Below are 26,489 nucleotides of genomic sequence, written 5' to 3' on the forward strand. Positions count from 1 at the left end.
TCAAACCAAAGAAGCAACCAAGGTCCAAAAGCAGGTTATTTTATTCTTTACACATTACAGTGAAACAGCAGAGCTAGCTCACACACATAGCACGCGACGGCTTTGCAAATCGACCCATCCCCGCCCCTCCCCAGCGCATGGTGTGCTTTCCCTAAGAAATAACTGCTCTCTGACCTGGGATCTGGCTCTTTAAATCTGGGAGAGACACCCAGATACAACCCTAGGATGGCCTTTGAATTCAGTAGGAGCTGTGGATTTGGATCAGAGAGAGGATTTGGTCCAATCTTGCTTCCCCTTCCAGGTTTTGTATGTAGTTATGATGAAGAATGGCAGCTGAAGCACCTGCGTCACTGGCACAGCAAAGCCGGTTGTATGATAAACATCGTTGGTTGGAGAGGTGACTGTTTCACAGAGATGAAGTGGAGGGCTCTCTGCAATTCACTGGAAGCAAAACAAATATACATTGAGTGCCAATCCCACGGGAAAACTCCAGTCAACGTCAATGGGATCAGGACTGCGTCCTCATTCAGGAATAGTGCAGAGTATGCAAAATGCAGCCAGCCTTCACTGAAGTTACATCACATGCAGGAAAACAACAAGTGTAGACAAAGCCAGCACAGGTAAGCCATAAAGTAGTAGTCAATATAGGCTGCTCTAAATAAAACAGAAATGTCCACTTCCAGACAGGCTGTGGCCTCTCATGCTGGTACTGGAGCAGGGAGGTTTTTCCAGACATAAGGCTCCACTTTTTCCTCCAGACAAAGCTTCTGGATCCTTTCCCAGTAGAGGTAACGGAGCCAGAGGAAATTCCATGCAGTGTTAACTCTTCGTTGGGGATGGCCCATCTGGGCACTGACAAGATTTCCACCCCAGTTTTGGTTTGCAAGCCTCCCTAACTGGAAAATTACCTGAATTTGTGTCAAATCCAACACCTTCCCAGCCCATTCCAGAGCGACTGATGCCTGGAACCTGCAAAGAAGCAAAGGGAAGGGAACGTGGAGGTGTACAAGAAAGGAGGAGTTCTGTGCTGGGTTCTAGAAGACCTGGGATTCCCCCTTGATTTGGATGAAACTGAATCTCATTAAGACTCCCAATGCCATTCTCAGATGGATTAAAACGGGTAGGCAACCTTTCAGAAGCGGTGTGCCGAGTCTTCATTTATTCATTCTAATTTAAGGTTTCGCGTGCCAGTAATACATTTTAACCTTTTTAGAAGGTCTCTTTCTCTAAGTCTATAATATATAACTAAACTGTTGTTGTATGTAAAGTAAATAAGGTTTTTAAACTGTTTAAGAAGCTTCATTTAAAATTAAATTAAAATGCAAAGGCCCCTGGACTGGTGGTCAGGACCCGGGCAGTGTGAGTGCCACTGAAAATCAGCTCGCATGCCACCTTCGGCACACATGCCATAGGTTGCCTACCCCTGGATTAAAACAAGCATGTGTCACTCAGGGGACAAGGCACCTCAGGAGCTACAACAGACCCAGATGGATGCGACTTTTGGAGCTGGTATTCGAACAGACTAGAGGATCTCTTACCATCTTGGTGCTGGTAGTGACAGTGGACACCGATGGACTAAAAGTTTGAGTTGTGGGGCTGGGTTTTCTTATGCCTTTAATCCATCTCCTGTACTCCTCTCTCACCTGGAGAATAAGGGACATGGTCACTACATCATGGAACTAACACCCTCAGGCCAGGCCACTGCTAGGCCCGTGAAGTTACTGGGTGGCTGATGACGGGCTGTGGGCATTACCTGGCGATTGAGGAGACAGTGCACCAGGAATATGAAGGCTCCCTGCAGGCTGTTGACAATGGTGAATAAATACGCCATGACCATTTTTGCTGAGCCAACTTGGAAGAGACCAAGACTCCATGTGCAGCCCAGAATGAATAGCTGGGCGATAGCTTTAAAAGTCAGTAGCCTGGATAAAGGCAGATGGAGAGATCCCGTTATAATGACCCTATGGTGAATGACTGAGTCAGGGGGCTCTGGGCAGTGTGGGGCAAAACAGCTGGCACCCGCTTTACTGTGTCTTAGGGTTACTGTCAAGACGAACACAATGGCAACTTACGCCTATGAATCCGAAATACAATATTATGCCCAAACATCTTCCCCCCCTACACACACACCTTCGCCTCCTACAGGTGGCTCTTCCAAAGCGAATGGTTCAACCTCTCATTACGGTTTTGTTTTTAATCCCTTCACATCAGGCCCTGGCAATGTGACAATCAAGTGGGAACAGGATATTAGGATCTCAGGAACCCATTTATCTTGTTCCATAAATAGACAGAGGAGTTGCTACAGAGCAACAGTGAGCCACACTTGCCTTCCTCCTCAATGGATGACACTTTACCTCGACAGTATCCACAGCCCCAGGGGAAAGAGATGAGTTTCCTCCCTACACAGCACATGGCCCAGCTCTGAATATCAGCACAGACTTGCATTTCTCCTTACACAGCTCTAGGCACATGCAGTAAGTAACACCATGACTTTCTGAAGTCTCAACATTTTGATCTGGTTCCAAAATCTTTTTCCTCTCTCACGTCTCCATCCAGCTGTCCCAGCTGGCAGCCCTGATCTTGTTCATCCCTAAAAAAATCACACTCTGAATGTGCTGCAGGACTTACTGCAAGCACCTCTCTGATCAAGCAGCCTCTTCTGTCCCATGACTTCCACTGACTTCAGCAGGCTTTGGAACAGACTGCGACTGTCATCTCAATATCCATCCAGGGACCAACATGATGCACATGGCAGAAACGTATGTCCCATGATGATCCTTTACTGCCATAGAACTCTCCTCTCTCCTAACCTAACCCTTCAATTGCCACCCTGGCTGTGCTGTGTCTAATTTAAGATCCGATACAGCATACCCTTATTCATGCAAATTGTCCTTATTTTGGCAGATGTTCCAATGGACAACTTTAGGACTCATGAGTAAGGGACTCCTGATTGACTTAGGGTTTATCAGCTCCTTGGATAGCGAGACTGTTACTCTCTCATCAAGCCAAAGGTAGCCAAGATATCCCAGAAACCCTACAGTGGCATGTGCTCAGCTGTATGGTAGCAGCAATCTGTGCAGAATCCAACAGGAATTTCCATACAGGAGGCTCACTGGATCCTTCTAGTACAGGGGTGGGCAAACTACGGACCATGGGCCGGATCCGGCCCATCAGGGCTTTGAATCTGGCCCACAGGATTGCTACCCCCATGACGCTGCGGGTCCTGCACCACTCCCAGAAACAGCCGGCACCATGTCCCTGAGCCCCTGGGAGAAGGGGAAAGCAGAGGTCTCGGCATGCTTCCCTCACCTGCAGGCACTGCCCTCCGCTGCCTCCTCCCCAGCTCACGTTGGCCGGAACGAGGAACCACATCCAATGGGAGCTTGTGGAGAAGTACACGCAGGTGAGAACAGCTCGCACTGCCCTCTGTCCCCTTCGGAGTCACAGGACATGGTGCCGGCCGCTTTCAGGAGTGGTGCAGGGCCATGGCAGGCAGGCAGGCAGCCTGTCTGAGTCCCGCTGCGAGCCGCTGCCACCCCGGAGCCACTCTAGGTAAGTGGCGCTGGGCCAGTGCCTGCATCCCAAACCCCTCCTGCATCCTGTACCTTAACCTCCTTCCCTGAGCCCTCCCGCACTACGCACCCTTCCCTGCAAGCCTACCCTGAGTCTGCTCCCACACCCGACACTCCCTCCTGCACCCCAACCCCCCTGCCCTGAGCCCCTCATACATCCCGCACCCCTCCTCCACCTCAAGCCCTTGCCCTGAGCCCCTTCCTGTACACCGCACCCCCTTCTACACCTCACACTCCCTCCTGCACCCCAACCCCCTGCCCCAGCCCTACATTCATGGCCCTGCATGCAATTTCCACACCCGGATGTGGCCCTCAAGACAAAAAGTTTGCCCACCCCTGTTCTACTAGATATAATGCTGTCCTACCTGGTGTCTTTGAGAGTGGACACATCTTCATTAAGGGAGGAGAGTTTGTCTCTCAGGATCCAGAGGGTTACAAGAAAAAATGTTAAATTTATCTGTGGAAACAGCATGAAATATTCCTTGTAAAACATGCCAGCCAAGGCCAGTCTCTCAGGCTGAGGCACGGAACAATCCTATGGGATCAGATGGCTGCACACCAGTGACTGCTCGTCAAGTGGGTCATACAGCATTCACTGCTAGATCTTGGTCCAAGGCCATGCAGGGAACTGTTGGCATAGGCAGGGCTGCAATGCATCACATGTGATCATACAGCCAGAGGACCACATTCTGCTCTTATCTGAATCTGGAGGGACTCCACTCATTCCAGTGGGGTCTGCAGTTATAACAGATTTAGAGCCGTGTGATTTATCCTGTCTACGGAATGTTCCCTTCAACTCTGAGGGTGAAATTAATTCTTAACCTGCTGCCTGAGATGGGCAGGAATCTGTGAGGACATTTGCTACCTTTATCTCTTGGAATGCATGTAGCTTTCCATCCTCAAACTCCCAACGCTGCAGCCACCTTCCCTACCCCCATCACTTGGGTTATTTACCAGCCAGGTTGGACAAGGCAAGGGACAAAACTATCCTCATTCTAGCAGAGTTCCACTTGCTTTCATGGCAGCATTGCATGAGTAATGACATTATAATTAATTATATTATGGTAGCACCTAGAGGCTCCAACTGAGACTGCACTCAGTTCTGTACTCACACAAAGAAAGGGGCAGCCCCTGTTCTGGAGCATTTGTTTACAAAGCAACTAGGCGCCAGCTTCCCCCAGGCCACACAACCCCCCACGGCACCCCAGATTCCACCCCCACCCGACCCCTTCTCCCAAGTCCCCACCCCACCTCTTCCCACCCCCCACTTGGCCCCAAGCTCTACCCACCTTTCTCCAAGCCCCTGCCTCTTCCCACCCCTGCCCAACCTCTTCCCACACAGTTCTGCCCCCTTCCTCCCAGTGCCTCCTGCACACTACAGAACAGCTGACTGTGGCAAACCAGAGGTGATGGGATGGAGGGGGTGGAGTTGATTGGTGCAGATGCCAGTGGACGAGAGGCACGGGGGGCGAGTGGGGGAGATGGCTGCCAGTGTGTGCTGAGCATCCACTAATTTTTTTTCGGTGCCTAAGGGGAAGACAGACAAAGGGTGGGAGGAGAAACAGAGGTACAGCGAGGGTAAGCTACTTCCCAAGCTAACACAGCAGGCCAGTGGAAGAGTCAGAGCTCCTGACTCACAACCAAACCCAGTGCCCAACCCATTTGCCCTGAGTGCCTCCATAGAATGTAGGCTGTTGTGTTAGGGAAAAATCCTGCACTGGCCAAAGAGGGGTGAATGAAATGGAATCTTATAGGGCTCTTTCAACTTAAATTCTCTGGGAGATATTCTTCTCTTGGCTCCACTGGAATCCACAGGGTTGCAGAGGTGAGAGGAGAATGGGGCCCTGTGGTTCTGTGAGGTACCCACCAGGATTATGGCACAGACTGGTCCCAGGAAGTTCCAACGAAAGCCTCTGTCCAGGCTGAGCCAGCAGCTACAGTGAAGGAGGAAGAAGAAGGTGACTTTAATGGGATTACTGCCTTTTTTCAGCCCTGGGAGGCAGAGATGGGGTGTCACAGGGCAGCTGGATCTCAAAAGCGAGATGGATCTCAGCCTGCCTGTGACATGGCCGACTCTCTTGCCGGCAGCAGGCTAACAGCCCTCCCATCTACCTCGGCATCTCCTGCTTTCAGCCACCACTTCCTCTTCCACTTCTTCCCATCACCCTTTCTGGCGGATGGGCCAGTATTGATGGAGGGCCAGACATGCAGCGGAGGGACCTTGGCCTAGCTGCACTGAAAGAAGTGGAGCTGCCCTGATTTACACCAGCTGAGGATCAGGCCTGGGGTGTCTAGAACAGACCATGCCCTGTTTTAGTGGAGTCTCTCACTTTAGAGCGGGGATCCGCAGGGATTTGCTCACAGTAAGAAGGTGCATTTGTTTCCTACCCACCAGCCCCACAAACCCAGCCTGGGAGCTGGGAGTCCAGTGGGATCTTTCTGGCTTGTTCTTTCGCATCGTCAGTGCGGTGAGAAGCGTAGATGCCAACTCAACTGCAGTGCTCGGGGCAGCTTAGTGTCCCTGGGGATGGGAAGGGTCCCGGGGGGACATTCAGCTTCCAGACAGGATGACTAGGAAATCTGGGTTCAAATCAAACCTAGGGTGAGCCGGACAAGCACATGGAAGCCACATCCCAGCTCCCCTTCGGGATGGGCGCTGCACGTACTGTTTGGAAGTTCCGTAGCCTTCAGGATTCACCCCTGCAGAAATAGCCACCACCAGGGCTGGGAATCCGTAGCCGACCGGGTACATGAATCTCTTCTTGAACCGGCTGGCGCTGGTGTAATTCACGACCTTCAGGTTCCTGACAGTGAGGAAGAGGTGCAGCCCCTCCAGGAACATCCAGCTGAAGCAGGCCAGGAAGAGGTAGTGTAGGAATCCAGCAATGACAGCACAGACCACCTGAGGACAGGATGAGAGAGAGCTCTGGGACACTGCTTCTGGGAAAGGAAATACTGAATCTGGAGGTGGGGGGATTTTTGTGAGGATCACATAGGGCTTTTTATTAACACATCTCTCTAGTTATGATGCTCTCCCAGAGACAATACGTTCTTCAGTCTATGAGGGGCTTGTCTAAGGGCAAGCTGGCTGGCCCTTTCAATCATTCAGAATCCAGCCCGGTCCTGATCTCCACTCAGAAAAGAGTTGGATACTGTGAGGAATCCTAGAAAAGGGAGTAGGGACATAAACAAGTTCACAGTCCTCATAACGAGGAGAGACATGGAGAGTGTAGGTTCTCTTCTCTATATCTGCTTCAGGATATAGGTGCCTTGCATCTGCCCATTAGTCTGGGGGCAAAGAAGACAGGCAGGGGGCTGTGACTCTGGAAATCAAAGTTCCTTTGTCTGAATGATGAAGGATGGGGCCCACAAGGAAAAGGGAAGGACTGGTTTCACCCATAGAGATTTCTTTTGGAGAGGAATAAATAATTACTTCTGCAGGACTAAAGAACATGGAATAAATGTTACCGTCCAGCCAAGGGTATAAAAAGGTGCTGGGGTGAGGGGAGCTTTAGAAATGCTGACAGAGGATCTGGACACAGCTCAATTTTCAACCAAGAATAAAAGTGGATAACAGACCCGAATGCCGGTGCGCTTCACTGCGGTGAGGAAGAGCAGATCAGCCAGGAAGAGGCAGAGGCAGAGCTGCAGGTGGAGGGAGGTGCTGACATTGCGGATGGAGTGGCACAGGAGGAAGGTGAGGATGGCGAGCAGGAGGCACAGCAGAGAGAGGGTCAGTCCCACGTGGGTGACGATGGTCAGTGTGTAACTCTCCTGTAACACAGCAAAGGAAGACTCACCAGTAAGCCCTGGGACACTACATAATAAATAAAGAGAAGTAAGGACACCCTGGGGAATTACAGACCAGTCAGCTTAACTTCTGTCCCGGGAAAGATAATGGAGCAGATAATTAAGCAACCAATTTACAAACACCTACAAGATAATAAGGTGATAAATAACAGTCAGCATGGATTTGTCAAGAACAAATCATGCCAAGCCAGCTCAATAGTTTTCTCTGGCAGGGTAACAAGCCTTGTGGATGTGGGGGGGAAGCGGTAGATGTGGTATATCTTGACTTTAGTGAAGGCTATTCTACACTGCCCAGCCCTCTAAAAAAACCCACCTCCACAAGAGGGGTAACTACCTGGTGCACTGTTTACAATGGCGCTTTACAGCGCTGAAACTTGCTTCACTCAGAGCTGTGGGAGCCTGCAGGAAGGGTCAGAACAGGGATAGGAAGAGGTGGGAGGGTCCACACTAGGACCCAGGGGTGCCCCAAATTTTCAGATGTCCTTTACACTGCCATGTATGTAACTGCGTATACCTAAGGACAGCTCTGAGTGGATCATAAGCTAAGTATGAGTCAACAGTGTAACGCTGTTGCAAAATAAGCAAACATCATTCTGGGATGTATTAGCAGCAGTATTGCAAGCAAGACACAAAAAGTAATTCTTCCACTCTACTCTGTGCTGATTAGGCCTCAACTGGAGTATTGTGTCCAGTTCTGGGCACCACATTTCAGGAAGCATGTGGACAAATTGGAGCAAGTCCAGAGAAGAGCAACAAAAATGATGAAAGCTCTAGAAAAAATGATCACCAGGTTTTTTTTGCAGCCTTTTTGCAGCCTGTTCTTCTTTTTGCAGCCTACCCTGGCCTTGACATTGTTAATGTGGGCTACTCCAGGCACCTCGGATCACAACCCCCAGCCCCCTTGACCCTGACCCATCCTGTGGCCACAGATTATACCCTATGGTTCTGACTCAGCATTCATTCAGGCAAAATTCCCACTGATTTTGCCCAAGTCAGGAGAGTCCAGCCCTTTGATCTGAGTCTGACAGTGAGATACCTCCACTCTGGTGAGACCCATAAGGAGTGCGAAGCTGGAGAGATGGTCACAGCTGCAGATGGTGTGAGTGCTGTTCGTGTGCAGAGCGGTGCAGCCATCCTCAGCCCAGGTGCCTTTCCCAGTGATGACTTTCCAGTGAACGCAGCAAGTCTCTTCCTCCTCTTTCTTTTCCTGGAAAAAAAAACCCATCGGCCATGGCTCTGGCCCTGCTCCCATCCCCATCCCCAGACCCAACTCAGCTGTAGCCCCAGCCTCAGCCCCCTTACTCCTGTCAATGTCCTTCCCCACCCATCCGAGCTGCAGCCCCGCTCCTGGCCCTGGCTCAGGGGAGGGGCATGAACGGGTTGGGGGGTGACCCTCAAAAGTTTGGGGACCACTGCTATAGGAAATTGCTTTCCAATTATTCCTGCTCTAATGGGTGAGCCAGGCACAGTTGTTACTCCTGAGCGTTTTACAGGATGAATCATAACCCAATCAGGCCTGGGGTGAACCCTATGTAACGTCCTCCACCAAAACAGCTCCCTTGTCAGGACTGAAGAAGCTCCCTCTCTTTCTCAGCTAACTGCGTCTCAGTCCAGAAAGGCAACAGAACTCAAATGCCCTGCAGGAGACGCACCTTTTAAGTGACCAGCTGGAGCCCCTGGCACAGAGCAAAGTAAAAGGATCGACACTCACCTGTCTATGGCGCAGGGTGAAGTTCACAGGTTTGGAGATGTTCATGAGCCTCCCATCTCCGACAGCCCCACTCACCACCCTGGAATTCAGGTGAAAATTCCTCAATTTCTCATCAGCCGTTAGATCTTCCTCGTTGAGAAATCTCTTGTTAATGATGGAGTCCAGAGTGGAGTAAGAAATAAAAGCAACAGCCACAGAATCTGAAAACATGAAATGATGCCTCATCATGGAGACAGGGACACTGAGACAAAGAAAGAGCAAGCCAGGTGCCAAAGGTCACAGTGAGTTTGCGGCAGAGCTGGGAACAGAACCCAGGAGTCCTGACTACCAGTTTGGGCTTTAACCACTAGAGTATGTTGCCTCCTCCCTCTTCTTCCACAGAAGCCCTTCTTTGTTGGAAACATTGGTGTACACTATGGGAGTGTGATTCCTAAAGTGCACTAACGTACATTAAAGCATACCAGGGAACCTTTAGTGCACACGAGTAGGATCTATACAGGCCAATTAATGCACAGTACATTAGTGCTCTTTAGAAATCATATCCCCACACTGCACATTATCCAGCCAGGTAGACAGTCCCAGGTGAAAGGCACTGAGGTGAAGCTATAGTTTTTCTTGGTTAGGAGAGGTAGAGGGGTTGGTTACTGAAGAGTTTTCCCTGGTGATAAAGAATTAAGAACCAGTCCCAGTTAGGTCATACTGGCCTGAAAATTGGAGGAAAATTGATAAATATCCTGGTTCCATTCCAGGAAGTCACACACGTCAACCTGGATCTAGCTGGGCTCATCATCAGGACATCATGTATTGGGCCAACAGCTCTCTGATCTTTCCATTCTCTGGACCAATCCATATGCCTGTCAAAGCTTCGCTCTACTCCCTGCTCCCCCACCCCACATTTCTTGGTTTTCATGCGGAGGAACAACCAGAAATGAAGGGCTCTGCAGAGCTCAACGCCTGAGAAACACTGGCTCAGCCAACAAGGTCCACACTAGTGTCAAGATAACAAAGGCAAGCAAGCCAGCCTGGGGTGAGGGGAAAGGGAGAACTAGGGCTGGAGTTTGGTGTCTAGTTACAGGGGTGAGTGCCTGGGAACCACCAGGATGGTACCTTCTGTGCATGCTTTGGTGACCGTATTGCAGTGAATGTCCATTGTCTCATTCTGAGCTCTCAGCGTGAAGACCTCATCACAGGGACCTGCAGTCGGGACAACGAGGAGCGTCTCGATAGCTGGGGAGGGAAATGGCAAAGCCTCTTGCTGCAAGGGCAAGGCAGGTTTAGAGCTCCACTCTCTCTGAATCCCACCAGCCCCTCCCCCTTTCTCACCTCCATTTCTCTGTGTTTCCCTGAGCCCCTCTGGCTGACCTATGATCCATCATCCCTGTGTCCCCATGAAGATGTCACTGTGCCAAGAGACAGAAGGCAACTTCTCCCTGTTGCCTCACCTCTGCGCTTTAGCAGGGGAAGCAGCAAGAAGGGGTATTGTTGGGGCAGGGAGTGAAAGGAGGATGCAATGGCAGCTGTCTGTGGTGACAGGAGATTGGCAGTGCTTCTAAAACCCTCTCAGGCAGCTGCCATTGGGTTTATGGGTGGCAGGGAGAATAGGCCAGGGAACTGCCTGGCGTGGACCCACCCATGCTCCGTCCCCAGGCCTTCTCCTGCCTACTTCAAGTTCCTTTCCCGCTCTTCCGTGGCTGAGACGCTGGGGCAGGCAGGCTGGGGCCGGTGCTCACAACGCCCAGGGCTGGGAGCACTGGGGCCGGGGCCATGCCGCATCATGCTGCCTGCCCGTCCACCCGGCACTGGAGGTGGGGACGATCCAGCTGACTGGCACTCCAGGGCTGGGGGTGCTCCCGCTGCGCTGCCCACCTGGCACGCTGGGGCTGAGGGAGTGGGTTGCTCTTGGCTCCAGCAAAAGAGAGAGGGTGGAACAGGAGGGGCAGGGCCTTGGGCAGAGAGGGAGGGCCCAGGGACTTGTCTTTCTCAATGGCCCGTTCACCTGCCACCCATGGCTGAGTTATAAACCTTGGGAAAGGGGCAGCAAGGCTCCAGTGGTGTTCTGTATTAAGAACAGTATAAGCCCCTATCTCACAGCCGCCACAAGGTGATGTGGGAGCCTCCCATCCTCCTCACCCATAGACTCTGTTGTCACAGTCTGGGTTTTATTCTCTGGAGACTTCAAAGCAGCAGTCAGTGCAGCCAGTTCCACACTCTGCAGGAGGAATGTCATGGCGGAGGCCACCTCGCTCTTGCTCTCGTTCCCACCAGAACTGAGGATGGAGCTATTCAGGAAGGAACCAAAGGGACGAGCAACTTCCTGGGATTGGGAAAGGAAATGCTCTGAGAAGGAGGGAGGATTTCAGTGGTTCATGAGACACATTCTTCACACTCCCAGGGGAACAATGACCCTCTTAGGGACATATGGGTTCATAGTGACCTCCCCCACTCAGAGAGACTGCAGCATTCTCAAAGAGGGAGCCCTTTACAGAACGAGTGACTCTACTGAGGCTTGCTCAGGACTCCACAGTAACCTGAAGCCACGGTAGGGCTAACACTCTGTGTCATTCACTCCTCATCCCTGGTCCCTTCAGTGTAGGTGCCAGAGAACATTGCAGCAAATCAGCAGGCATCCAGCTCATCTCTGTGTTGTCCCCAGAAGGAATTTGGATTTTCCTAGGACCAGTGGGGACAGAACCCAGATCTCCTGCCACCGAAGCTAGAGAGCATGCACATGCACACACACACCCCTTTTCTGAAGAGAAGCCACAATTTCTCCCAAAGTGAGACTGCTATTTCTGTGCTCAGGGCATTTGCCCATAGAGCACCCACACATGAGGGGGCAGAACCTCTGACCTGCAGCGATACTGCTCTGTCCTGTGCACACATGGTCTCCAAATTCACCAAGGTTGAATTCATGAAGGAGCAAAATTCACTGTTGTTGCCCTGCAGAACAATCAGAGGACATGGTTTATTTCTGCAAGCATGGAAACATCACCCTAAATTAAGGTTAATGTTTCCACAGAGTGATCTTGCTTTGACCTATGGCTGGCTGGCCATCCCACTGGAATGGCTACAGATTATGACATGTTAAGTCTAAGTGTGATGAAGCCCACAGACAGGTTGACATTTCACATAGTATTGAAGTTTTCATGCATATTAATGAATTTCTCCTTCCCTTCCTCACAGGGGTTTTATAAGGATTATTTTCCTCCTTCTACAAGTGGGAAACCAATGCACAGAGAGACTGACCAAATTGCCCAAAATCACACAGTGTGTCTGTGGCAGGGATGGGAACCAAACTCTGACTTCCTGTATCTCTGAGTGGTGCCTTAACTGCAGAACTCTGATGTACAGTAGGGGTGTCACACACTTAAGCTTGATTACGGTCGAGTTTCAAAAGCACTTTGTGTTGGATTGATTCTGCTCCCACTGCAGTCAGTGGTAAATCCTGGATAAGCAGAGAATCCTCAGACTCAAAGTTTTCTGTGTACTCTTTGTGAAAACCCTCAAAGCCCAAATAAACCCCTTCAACGTACCTGCAGAAAGACATTTTTGCACCTCTCCAACTGCTCTTTTATCTGTAGAGTCTCAGTCTGGCATTTAAAGGTAACATCTAGCAACAGAAAGGGAGGCAGGACAATTACATCAGGTCAACATCTGCAGGGCTAAAGTTTTCAAAAGTGTCTCAGGATTTGAGACATCTTAAAAGGGCCCTGACTTTCAAAAGTGCTGAGCACTCACCCTCTGACAATCAGGCCCCTTTAAGGTCTCAGGTTAGGCAACCAAAATCACAAGGGAATTTTGAAAACCTTGGCCTAAGTGACACACCTAAGGCCACACACACAGGGACTCTTTGACAGAGCTGGGAATGGAAGCTTGATCACTTGAGTCCTAGACTAGCATTTAGCCACAAGGGCCATCCTTTCTTCCTACCAGAATACAAAGATGATGATCTACTGAAACCCAGTGGGTGTTTTCTGCCTTTAACTCCATTGATCCCTAAAGCCCTGTCTATCTGACAACTTTCAACTGAGTCTGTAATCAGTTAGCAATACATTCGGCCCTAAAAGCCTAGTGTGTGTCCACACATCACCTGATTAATACTCAACGTAAGCTTTGTCTGTGTATCTCATTGATCAGTGTGTGTTATGTGTCCTCTAGAGGATGGTCCACCATGGGTGTGGTTCTGCTACAGCTCCTAGCTATTGGAGTTCATCCCTCAGTTCAAACAGTAGTGAGTCATGCAGCCACAAGGTCCTGGGTTTGATCCATAGTGATAACCAAGATGATTGTTGTTATATCTATACTCAAGACATTTCCCTTCCCCAGGAACTGTTCTAACCCTGCTATTGCACTTCTAAAAGGCCTGAGTCTCATCAAGGCATGTCTGCACTAGAAATGCTAAAGTGGTGCAGCTGCAGATGTGCCACTATAGTGGATACACTGACTACAGTGATGGAAGGGTTCTTCTGTTGCTGTAGTAAATCCACCTCTGAGCGGTGGTAGCTAGGACAAGACAAGAATTCTTCTGTTGACCTAGTGTTGCCTACACTGAGGCTTAGGCTGCCTTATGGTTAGCTGAAGTTTCAGGTGTCGAGCAGGCCTCCGTTACACTTATGACAGAATTCTTCTGTCAACCTAGATACCACCTCTTGGTGGGGTGGAATAACTGCAGTGACAGAAAAAACCCTTCCATCACTGTACCAAGTGTCCACACTACAGTGCTACAGAGGCACAGCTGCAGCACCGTATCTGTGCTGCTGCAGCTTCTGTAGTATGGACATAGACTAAGTAACTGTGGCTAATGGTGGCCTAGGATGGCATGTTGGGCCAAATTCTCAGCTGGTGTAAATCGGTGGAACCCCATCAAAATTAACACACTTTACACCAGGCCCATGGTTGCCTTCCTGGTTGTGACACTGTTTTCTGTGCAACATGGACACAAATTGCTGTCAAAATCAATTAAAAACCCATGCTACTCACTCTTCCTGCAGGAACCCGGAATCCCATAGCTGTCCATGGCGGCATTGCCAACACTCAGGAGTGCAAATGGAGAGCTGGGATGTTCCACAGCATGGGACCTGATGGCAGGTCCAAGTGTACGCATGCCCCAAACGAACTCAGTGCCAGGGACACGGTTCCACACCACATCCCTTAGAGGCTGATTGTCTAGGATGATGGCACCAGTCTCTGATGTATCGGCCACCATCAAAGCAAAGTCCTCGAAGCCCTTCTGGGCATTTATAGAATACATCTGGCAGTAACTGGCAACATCTGGAACATTCATCAGGAAGGTGTGGGAGGAATTAGGAATTCTACAGCCCACACTGTAGAACACCACCTGGATGCCCACATTAGCAGAGATAGAGACTGGGATCCAGGGCTTGAGAGGACGCTGGAGTACGCTGCCTCCTGCTAGAGTAACAGTCTCTTGCTGTTCCCCTAGTTGATACAACACAGTTGTGTTCCGGGAGGCAGTGATGTAGACTATTTCATTCATTTTCTGCCAGGGTAAGGGAGGAATGATGTATGTTGTACCCCAGCTGCAAACTGGTAGGAGCTGCTCAAAGACATGGTTGCATTTTGTGTTATTACAAAAACACACCTGGCCAATCAGGATGGCTACTGGCTTTTCTGAGACAATCCTGGTGCCAGACAAATCTCCTATGCCTTGAAACTGGTAGCCTTCGAAAGCGCGGAGCTTAATTCCGATGCAAGTGGAGTTGCTCTGTGTTCTGTCACGTAACTTGCCTTTCACATGGACCTCCACGGCGTTGAAGTCTTCATACGTCATAACAGAGAACTCTGGGTAACTATCTAAGCATTCTGTAGAGGGAGTCACTATGTAGTGTTCTTTTCCCAAGCTGGAAACAGGATACAGCACAGTGGTCTTGTTGCTGACAGACACTACTGAGATATCTTTGTCAGCCTTGACTAGGACCATCTTGGAGAACTTGGTAGAGCCCTTAATTCCCACTGACTCTGGTAGCCTGACCCGCACCATCTCTCCCTGATTTACCATGATCTTCTCCTCAAACCTTCCCCCATCACCTGTGTAATTGGAGATGGAAACAGACACTGAAGTGAAGGCAAAGTAGCCAGTAATTTCCACTTCAAATTGACTGGAGCTTCCACAGTCCTCCATATAGGAGGTGATGAATTCTCTTCCCAGAGTCTCAGTCTGACATGTGCCTGCAAGGAAAAATAGCAATAAAACATTGGAAGTGGAGAGAGGTGGATAGAGTAAAAGGGACTGGATCAACTTTGTTCAGGCAAAAAAATAAGGCCCTATAAAAAAGAAAAGGAGCCTGAAAATCTTAATGCAGCTAGAAGTTTCCCCCGTTATATTTGTAATCTAATTGAAAATATTTTTTATTAATAGTGAACATTATTTTAAATAATGAATAAGCACAACTTAGCTTAGAAGCCAACAAAGATCTTGGAATCAAACATGACTTTGGGGAATGTTCCAATCTGGATCAGAACTCCATGACTGTCGCTGATCTCTATTATAGTTTAGATCCAGAAGCCTGGATCCAAACACTCATGGCAATATAGAAAAAATTCAGATCCAGATGCACATTTAATGATTTGGGCTCAGCTGTAAGAATAATTGTTTGCCCGTCCCTAGCACCTCCTGTCTAAGCTCAAAACACTTTACAGACAGACATTAAATAATTCTCAGTCCCCAATTCACTGTCCCCATTGCACTGAGGGGGAAACTAAGGCACAAAGAGAGTTAGAAGCTTGCTCAAAGAAAACCCACAAATCAGCAGTAGAACTAAGAATAGAACCCAGGTTTCCTGATTCTCAGTCTCTTGTGCTCTAACCGTTAAATCCTACAACCCTTCCAGCGCTGGGAATAGAACCTTAGTCTGCTGTGTTGATAAGGGTAGGTGCCTTTGGTCTATTGGGCTGAGGTGATAATAAAACCCTTTTGTACTCTTACAACATTAAACACATACGTGTGGTTTGTGTCAAGTTATCACTGGCACCTTCTCCTGTTGCAACCACCATTGTTAAATATACATATCATAGAATATTAGACGTTAAGGTCTGAAAGGACCATTATAGGTGGATAGAAAGCTGGCTAGATCGTCGGGCTCAACCGGTAGTGATCAATGTCTCCATGTCTCGTTGGCAACCAGTATCAAGCAGAGTGCCCCAGTGGTTGGTCCTGGGGATAGTTTTGTTCAATATCTTCATTAATGATCTGGAGGATGGTGTGGACTGCACTCTTAGCAAGTTTGCAGATGATACTGAACTGGGAGGAGTGGTAGATACACTGAAGGGTAGGGATAGGATATAGAGGGACGTTGACAAATTAGAGGATTGGGCCAAAAGAAATCTGACGAGGTTCAACCAGGACAAGTGCCAAATCCTGCACTTAAAATGGAAGAATCCCATGCACTGCTACAGACTAGGGACCGAGTGGCTAGGCAACAGTTTTGCAGAAAAGGATCTAGGGGTTACTGTGGACGAGAAGCTGGATATGAGTCAACAGTGTGCTCTTGTTGCCAAGAAGGCTAACGGCATTTTGAGCTGTATAAGTAGGGGTATTGCCAGCAGATGAAGAGACGTAATTATTCCCCTTTATTCAACATTGGTGAGGCCTTATCTGGAATATTGTGTCCACTTTTGGGCCCCACACTACAAGAAGGATGTGGAAAAATTGGAAAGAGTCCAGCGGAGGGCAACAAAAATGATTAGGGGGCTGGAGCACATGATTTATGAGGAGAGGCTGAGGGAACTGGCATTGTTTAATCTGCAGAAGAGAAGAATGAAGAGGGATTTGATAGCTGCTTTCAGCTACCTGAAAGGAGGTTCCAAAGAGGATGGATTTAGACTGTTTTCAGTGGTAGCAGATGACAGAACAAGGAGTAATGGTCTCAAGTTGCAGTAGGGGAGGTTTAGGTTGCATATTAGGAAAAACTTTTTCACTAGGAGGGCAGTGAAGCACTGGCATGGGTTACCTAGGGAGTTGGTGGAATCTCCTTCCTTAGAGGTTTTTAAGGCTAGGCTTGACAAAGCCCTGGCTGGGATGATTCAGTTGGCGATTGGTCCTGCTTTGAGCAGGGGGTTGGACTGGATGACCTCCTGACGTCCCTTCCAACCCTGATATTCTATGATTCTATGATTATGATTGTCTAGTCCAACCTCCTGCACAATGCAGGCCACAGAATCTCACCCACTCACTCCTGTAACAAACCCCAGACCTATGTTTGAGCCATTGAAGTCCTCAAATGATGGTTTAAAGACTTCACGGTGGAGAGAATCCTCCAGCAAGTGACCCCACACTGCAGAGGAAGGCGAAAAACATGCAGGGCCTCTGCCAATCTGCCCTGGGGGAAAATTCCTTCCCGACCCCAAATATGGCGATCAGTTAAACCCTGAGCATGTGGGCAAGATTCACCAACCAGACACCTAGGAAAGAATTCTCTGTAGTAACTCAGATCCCATCCCATCTAACATCCCATCACAGACCACTGGGCATACTTACCTGCTGATAATCAAAGATCAATTGCCAAATTAATTGCCAAAATTAGGCTATCCCATCATACCTTGCCTTCCATAAACTTATCAAGCTTAATCCTGAAGCCAGATATGTCTTTTGTCTCCACTACTCCCCTTGAAAGACTGTTCCAGAACTTCACTCCTCTAACGGTTAGAAACCTTCTTCTAATTTCAAGACTAAACTTCCTGATGGCCAGTTTATATTCATTTGTTCTTGTGTCCACATTGATACTGAACTTAAATAATTCCTTTCCCTCCCGGGTATTTATCCCTCTGATGTATTTATAGAGAGCAATCATATCTCCCCTCAGCCTTCTTTTGGTTAGGCTAAACGAGCCGAGCTCTTTGAGTCTCCTTTTATAAGACAGGTTTTCCATTCCTCGGATCATCCTAGTAGCCCTTCTCTGTACCTGTTCCAGTTTGAATTCATCCTTCTTAAACATAGGACACCAGAACTGCACACAATATTCTAGATGAGGTCTCATCAGTGCCTCTAACACCTCCTTATATCTGCTGGAAATACCTCGCCTGATGCATCTCAAGACTGCATTAGCTTTTTTCAAAGCCATATCTCATTGGTGACTCATAGTCATCCTGTGATCAACCAATACTCTGAGGTCCTTCTCCTTCTTTGTTATTTCCATCTGATGCAACCCCAGTTTATAACTAAAATTCTTGTTATTAATCCCTAAATGCATGACCTTGCACTTTTCATTATTAAATTTCATCCTATTACTCCAGTTTACAAGGTCATCCAGATCTTTCTGTATGATAACCCGGTCCTTCTCTGTGTTAGCAATACCTCCCAGCTTTGTGTCATCCGCAAACTTTATCAGCACATTCCCACTTTTTGTGCCATGGTCAATAACAAAAAGATTAAATAAGATTGGTCCCCAAACCGATCCCTAAGGAACTCCGCTAGTAACCTCCCCTCCAGCCTGACAGTTCACCTTTCAGTATGACCCATTGTAGTCTCCCCTTTAACCAGTTCCTTATCTACCTGTCACTTTTCATATTAATCCCCATCTTTTCCAATTTAGCTCATAATTCCCCATGTGGAACCGTATCAAAAGCCTTACTGAAATCGAGGTAAATTAGATCCACTGCATTTCCTTTGTCTAAAAAAATCTGTTTCTTTCTCAAAGAAGGTGATTAGGTTGGTTTGGCATAATCTACCTTTTGAGAAACCATGTTGTATTTTGTCCCAGTTACCACTGACCTCAATGTCCTTAACTACTTTCTCCTTCAAAATTTTTTCCAAGACCTTTCATACTACAGATGTCAAACTGACAGGCCTGTAGTTACCCAGATCACTTTTTTTTTCCCTTTAAGGATAGGAACTATGTTAGCAATTCTCCAGTCATACGGTACATCCCCTGAGTTTACAGATTCATTAAACATTCTTTCTAATGGGCTTGCAATTTCATGTGCCAGTTCTGTAATATTCTTGGATGAAGATTATCTGGGGCCCCCAGTTTAGTCCAATTAAGCTGTTCGAGTTTGGCTTCTACCTCGGATGTGGTAATATCTACCTACATATCCTCATTCTCATTTGTCATCCTACCATTGTCCCTAAGCTCCTCATTAGTCTTATTAAAGACTGAGGCAAAATATTTGTTTAGATATTGGGCCATGCCTAGATTATCCTTAACCTCCACTCCATCCTCAGTGTTCAGTGGTCCCACTTCTTCTTTCTTTCTTTTCTTCTTATTTATATGGCTATAGAACCTTTTACTATTGGTTTTAATTCCCTTTGCAAAGTCCAACTCTACATGGCTTTTGGCCTTTCTCACTTTATCGCTACAGCTGCAGCAGCACAGGAGCCAACAAACAGAGCTGTAAACAGGGGCGTTTCAGTGGGAGTTTGCAAGGGGATTTTGCAGAGCAGACTAAGAAAGCTAGACAGAGGAATAGATAGGCTAGTGAAGGGAGTGGGTGGTGTTCTGCTGGTGTTCTGGTGCCCGTTGGGGGTTTGTTTTGTTGTAGGTGATGGTGGTTTGCTTTGGTTTGTGTTTCCTGGACTAACAGGTTTTAGGTGGGAAGGTCATGACCGATACAGAGGCAGCCGTGAAAGACACAATGAGGATGACTGGATGTGGAAGCTGCGGCATGTACATGATCCTGGAGGGGGTACCTGAAAAGAGTTTAATCTGAATGAAGTGCCGCCTGATAGAGCTGATGGAAGAAAAGATCCAAGGACTGGAGATGCAGGTGGAAACTCTGGTCATGTTTAGAAGGGGGTTCAAACGGATGATGGAGCAAAGACATGAGGAGGCTGAAGGGAAAAGCTCAGACATGAAGATGGAAGCAGGACCAAAGAATTCTGAGGAGAGACTGCTGGGTGAGGAAAGTGGACGGTGGAAGCATGTGACTAAGAGAACCAGACAGAGGAAAAGACAGGCCAGTGAAGGAGAAATAGAGCTCAAGAACAGGTCTGCAGAGTTGGAAAATGAAGAAGAGGCTCAACAGGTGGTCGCTCAAGGTGAGAGGGCAAGGAAGAAGAGAAGAGCAACTAGTCTTATAGGAAGAGGCGAAGAGTCAATGGAGACAACACCACCAAATATGAGCCCCAGGAGGATACAGGATGGGTTGTGGAAGATTGCAAGGGACAACAGAAATCAAGAGGACTTGCAGCCAGAGGGAACAGAGGATAGACCAGAGAATCGCACCATCACCAGGAAAAGGCAGGTCTATGTGATTGGAGACTCTTACTGAGAAGAATAGACAGGCCTGTAACTAGAGCTGATCCAGAGAACAGAAGGGTGTGCTGTCTGCCGGGTGCTAAGGTACGGGACGTGGACCTGATGCTGAAAAGGATCCTAATGGGAGCGGGAAAGAATCCGTTGATTGTCCTTCATGTGGGAATGAATAATACGGCTAGATTCTCGCTGGAACGTATCAAGGGAGACCAGGGCCGGAGCAAGGAAGTTTCACGCCCTAGGCGGAACTTCCACCTTGCACCCCACCCCCAGCTAACACTGCCCCCCCCACAGCAGCTAACTTAGCCCCCCATCCGGGGAGCTTCTCCTCCAAGCAGCAGCTACCCCCTCCCCACAGCGACAGCTAACCCCTTTCTCCCCCGTCCTACCATGGCAGCTAACCCTGCCTGGGGTAACTTCCCCCTTCCTCCCCTCAGCAGCTAACCCTTCCTGGGGAGACTTCCCCCCTTTCCCACCCCGCCGGCAGCTAACCCTGCCTGGGGATACCTCCTGCGGAAACTAAGCCTGCCTGAGTAGCCCGCCGCAGCTCACCTCAGCTCCGCCTCCTCCTCTGAGCACGCCGGTGCTGCTCTAATTCTCCTCTCTGCCCAGGCTTGTGGCGTTGATTGGAGGAGACTTAGAGCTAGGCTGTGTGCTCAGCGGAGGAGGCAGAGTGGAGGTAAGCTGGGGTGGGGAGCTGTTCCCCTGTGCGCCCCCCCGTTACTGCAGGCAGCCCTCCCCGTGCGCCCTCCCCCCAGCTCACCTCCACTCCACCTCCTCCCTGAGGGCACTTTTAGGTGGCCCCAACCACTAGGCACCCTAGGCGGCCGCCTAGTTTGCCTACATGGTTGCACCGGCCCTGAGGGAGACTATGCCAGATGGGGGAAAACGCTTAAGGAAATCAAGGCTCAGGTGCTCTTCAGTGGGATTCTGCCTGTTCCTAGAGAAGGGCAACAAAGGTGTGACAAGATTATGGCAATCAACAGATGGTTCAGGCAGTGGTGCTATAAGGAGGGCTTGGGATCTACGGCCACTGGGAAGCATTAATGGACAGAGGACTGTTCTCTCAGGATGGACATCACCTGAGTAAGGAGGGAAATAGACTTCTAGGATGGAGGCTGGCACAACTGATTAAGAGAGCTTTAAACTAGGAATTTGGGGGAGATCATTGGGAGATATCCAGGTAAGAGAGAAGAAAACAAAGTAAGAAAGGATATAGCCGTGGATAGGAGAATGGACATAAGGAGGAAGGGTAGTGTAGATACCAGTCTAATAGGTGATACTGGTGGTAGAATATCTGGGCCTAATTGGGTAAAGAATGTGAGCGAAGCCAAACAGCAAAAATTAAGATGTTTGTACACTAATGCGAGGAGCCTAGGTAACAAAATGAAGGAACAAGAGCTACTGGTGCAGGAAGTGAAACCGGATATTATAGGGATAATAGAAATATGGTGGAATAGTAGTCATGACTGGAGTACAGGTATTGAAGGGTATGTGTTCTTTAGGAAAGACAGAAATAAAGGCAAAGGTGGTGGAGTAGCGTTGTATATCAATGATGAGGTAGACTGTAAAGAAATAAGTGATGGAATGGATACGACAGAGTCTGTCTCAATAATCGTGTTGGGAAGAAAGCTCCTCTAGCCTCCTTGGGATAGTGCTTGGGGTGTGCTACAGAAAACCAGGATCGGATCTGGATATGGATAGAGACCTCTTTAATATTTTTAATGAAGTAAATACTAATGGGAATTGTGTGATCATGGGAGACTTTTAATTTCCAAGCTATAAACTGGAGGACATGTGCTAGCTGACATCCCACTTGGCTCTTTATAGAAAGATACAGAAACATCATATCTCCCATTAAACATTTTATCCTCACTCCCAGAGCACTCCCAGAGTTCAGGGTGGGGGCTCTGGCGGGGTGGCGTTTACCTCAGACAGCTCCCGATTGGTGGCACAGCGGGGCTAAGACAGGCTCCATGCCTGCTCTGGCTCCATGCTGCTCCTGGAAGTGGCCGGCATGTTCGGCCCCTAGGCGGAGGCGCAGACAGGTGGCTCTTCATGTTGTGCACTAACCCCGCCCACAGGCACCACCCTCCACAGCTCCCATTGGCCACATTTCCCAGCCAATGGGAGTTGCAGAGCTGGTGCTGGGAGCAGTAACAGCACTTGGAGCTTTGCTGATCTCTGCTGCGCCTAGGGGACGGACATGCCGGCTGCTTCCGGAGAGTTGCGAAGAGCCAGGGCAGGCAGGGATCCTGCCTTAGCCCCACTGCTCCACCAACCAGATTTTTTAACTGCCGGGTCAGCGGTGCTGTCCAGAGCCACCAGGGTCCCTTTTCGAATGGGCATTCCAGTTGAAAACCAGATGCTTGGCAACCCTCATATCACCAGTTAGTCTTATGAGACAGGGATAAATCATGCATCAAATTCATGAAATGGATGACAAATGCAGTAAAAAATAAGGTATTTAAAAGTTTAACAAATGGAGGAGGTGGGGAAGGGCACACGCCATTTGGTCTAGGGTCAGCCCTGCCTGCCGGTCAACATAGATTTAGCTCCATTTGTAGGATTTGCCAGTGCTTCTACTTTCTTCATGAAATTGATCATAATCTCATTATTACAGAATTGCAAACGAAAATTAACAGCTTCTTAAAGGGGAAGCTGCCAAAAGGACAGACCCAGAGTTACTGCTACTTCATTCTGCCTCATTCCTTTCTGACAGACCTCCAGGTACTGCAGTCCAGTAGAGTAAGTCTCCAGCTATTGCTTTCTGGGCCCACCTCTGGCTTTTCAGTATGGCCTAGTGACACTATTAAAAGACCTCTCAGTGGGACATGGCAGCAGAAAGAGGTTCTTGTCCACCATGCGACAGAGTGTGAGCAGACTAAAACTAGAACACCCTAAGGAGTAACAGAGGGAGAAAGAGGGAGTGAATGAATAAATGAACACAGATAAGGAGGAATTATCCCTGACACCCAATCTTTCCTCTTCTTAAAGTTCTGGGTTTTCCCTTCAGGGCCTATTTAGAACCTGAGCTGTACCCACCCCTTTGGGCATTCCGCTACTCCTAGTGACCAGATGCACTGAACCCCATTAGAGTCCCGATAATGCTGCTGAGAGCTGCCAGGCCAATACCAGCTTCATTGCACACACTCCATCTGGGATCACTTATTATGGGCACAGAAGTGTTACACAAGGCATTATGTTTCACTAACCGGAGAACTTACCAATTCTGTTTGTCCTCTGGGCGCTTGCTGGTGGTTGAAACCAGAACAGTCCAAGGAAGAAAAACGCTTGAGAGAAGATGAACAAAACTTATTTAAAATCTAAGATATGGCAATAAACACCTTAGGGAGATATAACTAAATAAAGGAGTCTAAGCACCTGTGTATGAATCTGACATTAATCTCAGTTACACTGGTGTAAATTTGGAATGACTCCATTGGTTTACTTTTATTGGAGTTACCCTGGTTTTATCCTGGGACTTAGGAGATCAGAATTAGGATCAGGGCACTGGATGATATGAGGAGAATGGAAGCTAAGCACTGGATTTTTCCATTCTAGTCTCATCATCTGATGCTCTGTAGGAGGCAGTTGAGAGGCTGGAGTCTGAGTGGCTTCTCAGTGTCCTGGGACAAGGTGTCATGGATTCACAGGGTCTGCTCTATGCTGCAGTCTATAACCAGTCCCTTTGGAGAGATCCCTGTAGAGGTGCTGGGCCCCAAGGAGCTACACAGTTCCACAGGGCAGAGCCGTGGCCTCTAAAACTAGGCCTTTGGGTGCCAGCCACCCCGGTCATTTTCTATGGCTCCCTGTAGTAAGTCCAGCAAAACCAGACTCCAGTGGGAGGTTTGTTCTTTACTCCTTCAGGGAACAACGCTCTCCGTGAGTATTTGCAGTAATGCCAGGCAGCCTTTTCAAAACAAGGTAAGAATGTATTAGCCACCTGGACCCCAGAATCTGACAGACCTTACTTTAGCATAGAGAGGCACAGGTTAGGAGATGGTCCATGCTGACCAATGCCAGGGCTGCCATGAGCCAGGTTGCTGTAGGAAGAAACCATCTTGGCTCTCTCTCACCGGGTCTGTTCCTTTAGTTCCAGGTGTGTTTCCTGTGTCTCTGAAAGCTCAGCTGTAAACCCAGCCACCTGTCACCTTTCTCCTTTGTTCTCCCACTCAGGGTGTTTGGTTTCCTGTCCTGCAAGGGCCAGGGAAATCTACTTCCTCTCAGCTGTTGGTCGCTAGAAGTGGATGTCCTGGCTACTGAGGTTTCCATTGTCTCTTCCAGGTTCTTCATTAATGTGTAGACTTTCTTTACCTAGTTTGTTAATGACTCTGGTCTCCAACCAGATTGCTGAGTGAAATACCACATCACGTCACTTTATGTTCAATGCACAGAAATGCAAAGGCCAGAGGGAAACTGAAGCATGCACAGGAATCATAAATCATTACCAAAATTCACACAACCACCATACAGGGTTTTCTCCCTTTGCCCTTGTCATTTTGGGTTTTGTCAGATATAACCTTCTCGCATCTGTTCCTCGTGGATCAGGATGCCCAGTGCTAAGCAAGAAAGCAAACACATGCCCTAGAGAGGGGTAAGATGTACAATAAGTTTGCAGGAGAGCATGTATCTTGCAAATCTCTTTAGTCAACAGTTGATGCTGCAGCTGCTCTCTGCCTGCCTGTGAAGCCGAACAGGTAACAGAATGTCCATCTACACCGCGCAGCAGACTGAAGCAGCAAGGCTCAGAACCCAGCTCAACAGACCTGGGCTCATGCGACTGTGCTAAAAGTAGCTGCGTACACAGAGCTTCTAAGTTGTGGCTTGGACGGGAGGTCAGGCTCTGAAGTCCGGGGTGGGGATGGGCCTCAGCTGGTCCAAACCACAACTTAAAAGTGCTGTCTATACAGCTATTTTTATCATGATAGCACAAGCTTGAGTCTGTCAAGGCAGGATTGGAGGGTCCCTGCCACAGGCTGTGCAGATGTACCCTGATAGGCCAGGGCACCGCTAAAGTACCTGAGGACAGAACCCTTCTAACTTCCCCTCCCTGGCATCTCCAGTAAGTTGCCAGCTGGCTACTCCCAGCTATTCAGAGGATAGCGGCTTGCCTGCCACACTCTCCCATACATCATGGCTCTGCCATCACTAACTCGGTTCTACTTACTTGGTGGAAATGCGAAGCCTCGGCGTCCCATGGCTGCTCAGAAGACAAGCTCTGGGATTCTCACTCTGGCAGCTTCTTTATTAACCAGAAACAAGACCAAAAGCAAAAGTGACACACACAGTCACAGCATCTTCCTCTTTAATACCCTTATCTCCTGTCTCTGGAAACAGAGTCTTTGGGCCAAGTTCCCCTCACTGGAGTCAGTAACTGATCCCACTAAGAGGATGGGCCCTTTATTATTTATTATCTTCTGTAACCCCTGCAGTGTGCTGGGTGCAGGGCAACAGGGAATCAGACAGTCCCTACGCTGCCGTTTACATCCTCATGGGAGATCACACACCAGGTGACAGTTGCATACAATTGGTGCTGAAATAAGCTGAGCAAACAAGGGTTACAAAACAAAGATCTGATGGTTTCTTATCTGTAACACATGTGTCCACTTCCTGCCCAGATCTTTCAGAGTCCCCCCACTCCAACCACTTTCTACCCTCAAGTAACCCACACTAGGACAATGCAGCTCTCTAGTTACTTTTACATAGGAGAATAAGATTCTACTACTGCTGCACACTAGAGAAGCATGTCCTTTAGCTAAAGGGGTACAAGGCTCAGGCTTTTAGTGCAGAAGATTCTAGGTATAATCCCTGCTGATGACCCACAGTGGATAAATTGTTAAATTCACTCCATACTGCAGCTCAACAGCCACCTCCCTCCCTCCCTCCCTCCCTCTCTCTCTCTCTCTCTCTCTCACACACACACACACACACACACACACACACACAAACCCCTACCTCAGCAGGAGTCTCATTTCGCATGTACAAAATGGAAAATGAGTGCTTAGAAAGGATTAATGGCTGCCTTTTCTACAGAAAAGGATCTGGGGGTTAGAGTGGATCACAAAGAAAAATCTGAATCAACAATGTACTACTGTTGCAAAAAACAAAAAACAAAAACAAAAAAACATAATTCTGGGATATATTAGCAGAAGTGTTGTAACCAAGACATGAGAAATAATTCTT

At 48.6% G+C, this 26,489-nt stretch overlaps 1 protein-coding gene across 2 annotated transcripts; it reads right to left on the reverse strand.

Moving 5' to 3' along the window:
- Positions 1 to 23: 23 nt before the first annotated feature.
- LOC115642075 (adhesion G protein-coupled receptor E3-like) lies at positions 24 to 25,780 on the reverse strand. 2 transcript variants are annotated; one of them, XM_030545459.1, is made up of 17 exons: positions 25,474 to 25,780; positions 23,531 to 23,596; positions 14,074 to 15,282; positions 12,627 to 12,703; positions 11,944 to 12,033; positions 11,224 to 11,407; positions 10,201 to 10,320; positions 9,094 to 9,293; positions 8,419 to 8,589; positions 7,152 to 7,346; positions 6,239 to 6,474; positions 5,440 to 5,506; positions 3,938 to 4,029; positions 1,754 to 1,922; positions 1,539 to 1,643; positions 909 to 969; positions 24 to 441 (listed from the first exon to the last, which is right to left on the reverse strand). In XM_030545459.1, exons 1-17 carry the CDS (start codon positions 25,502 to 25,504, stop codon positions 407 to 409), a joined length of 3,108 nt encoding a protein of 1,035 aa, XP_030401319.1. In that variant the 5' UTR covers positions 25,505 to 25,780; the 3' UTR covers positions 24 to 406. The 2 variants fall into 2 exon arrangements, with proteins under 2 accessions (XP_030401319.1, XP_030401320.1); XM_030545460.1 differs by lacking the exon at positions 23,531 to 23,596.
- Positions 25,781 to 26,489: the final 709 nt, after the last annotated feature.

The sequence above is a fragment of the Gopherus evgoodei genome, unplaced genomic scaffold (genome assembly GCF_007399415.2).
Source record: "Gopherus evgoodei ecotype Sinaloan lineage unplaced genomic scaffold, rGopEvg1_v1.p scaffold_37_arrow_ctg1, whole genome shotgun sequence".
Taxonomy (NCBI): Eukaryota; Metazoa; Chordata; order Testudines; family Testudinidae; genus Gopherus; species Gopherus evgoodei.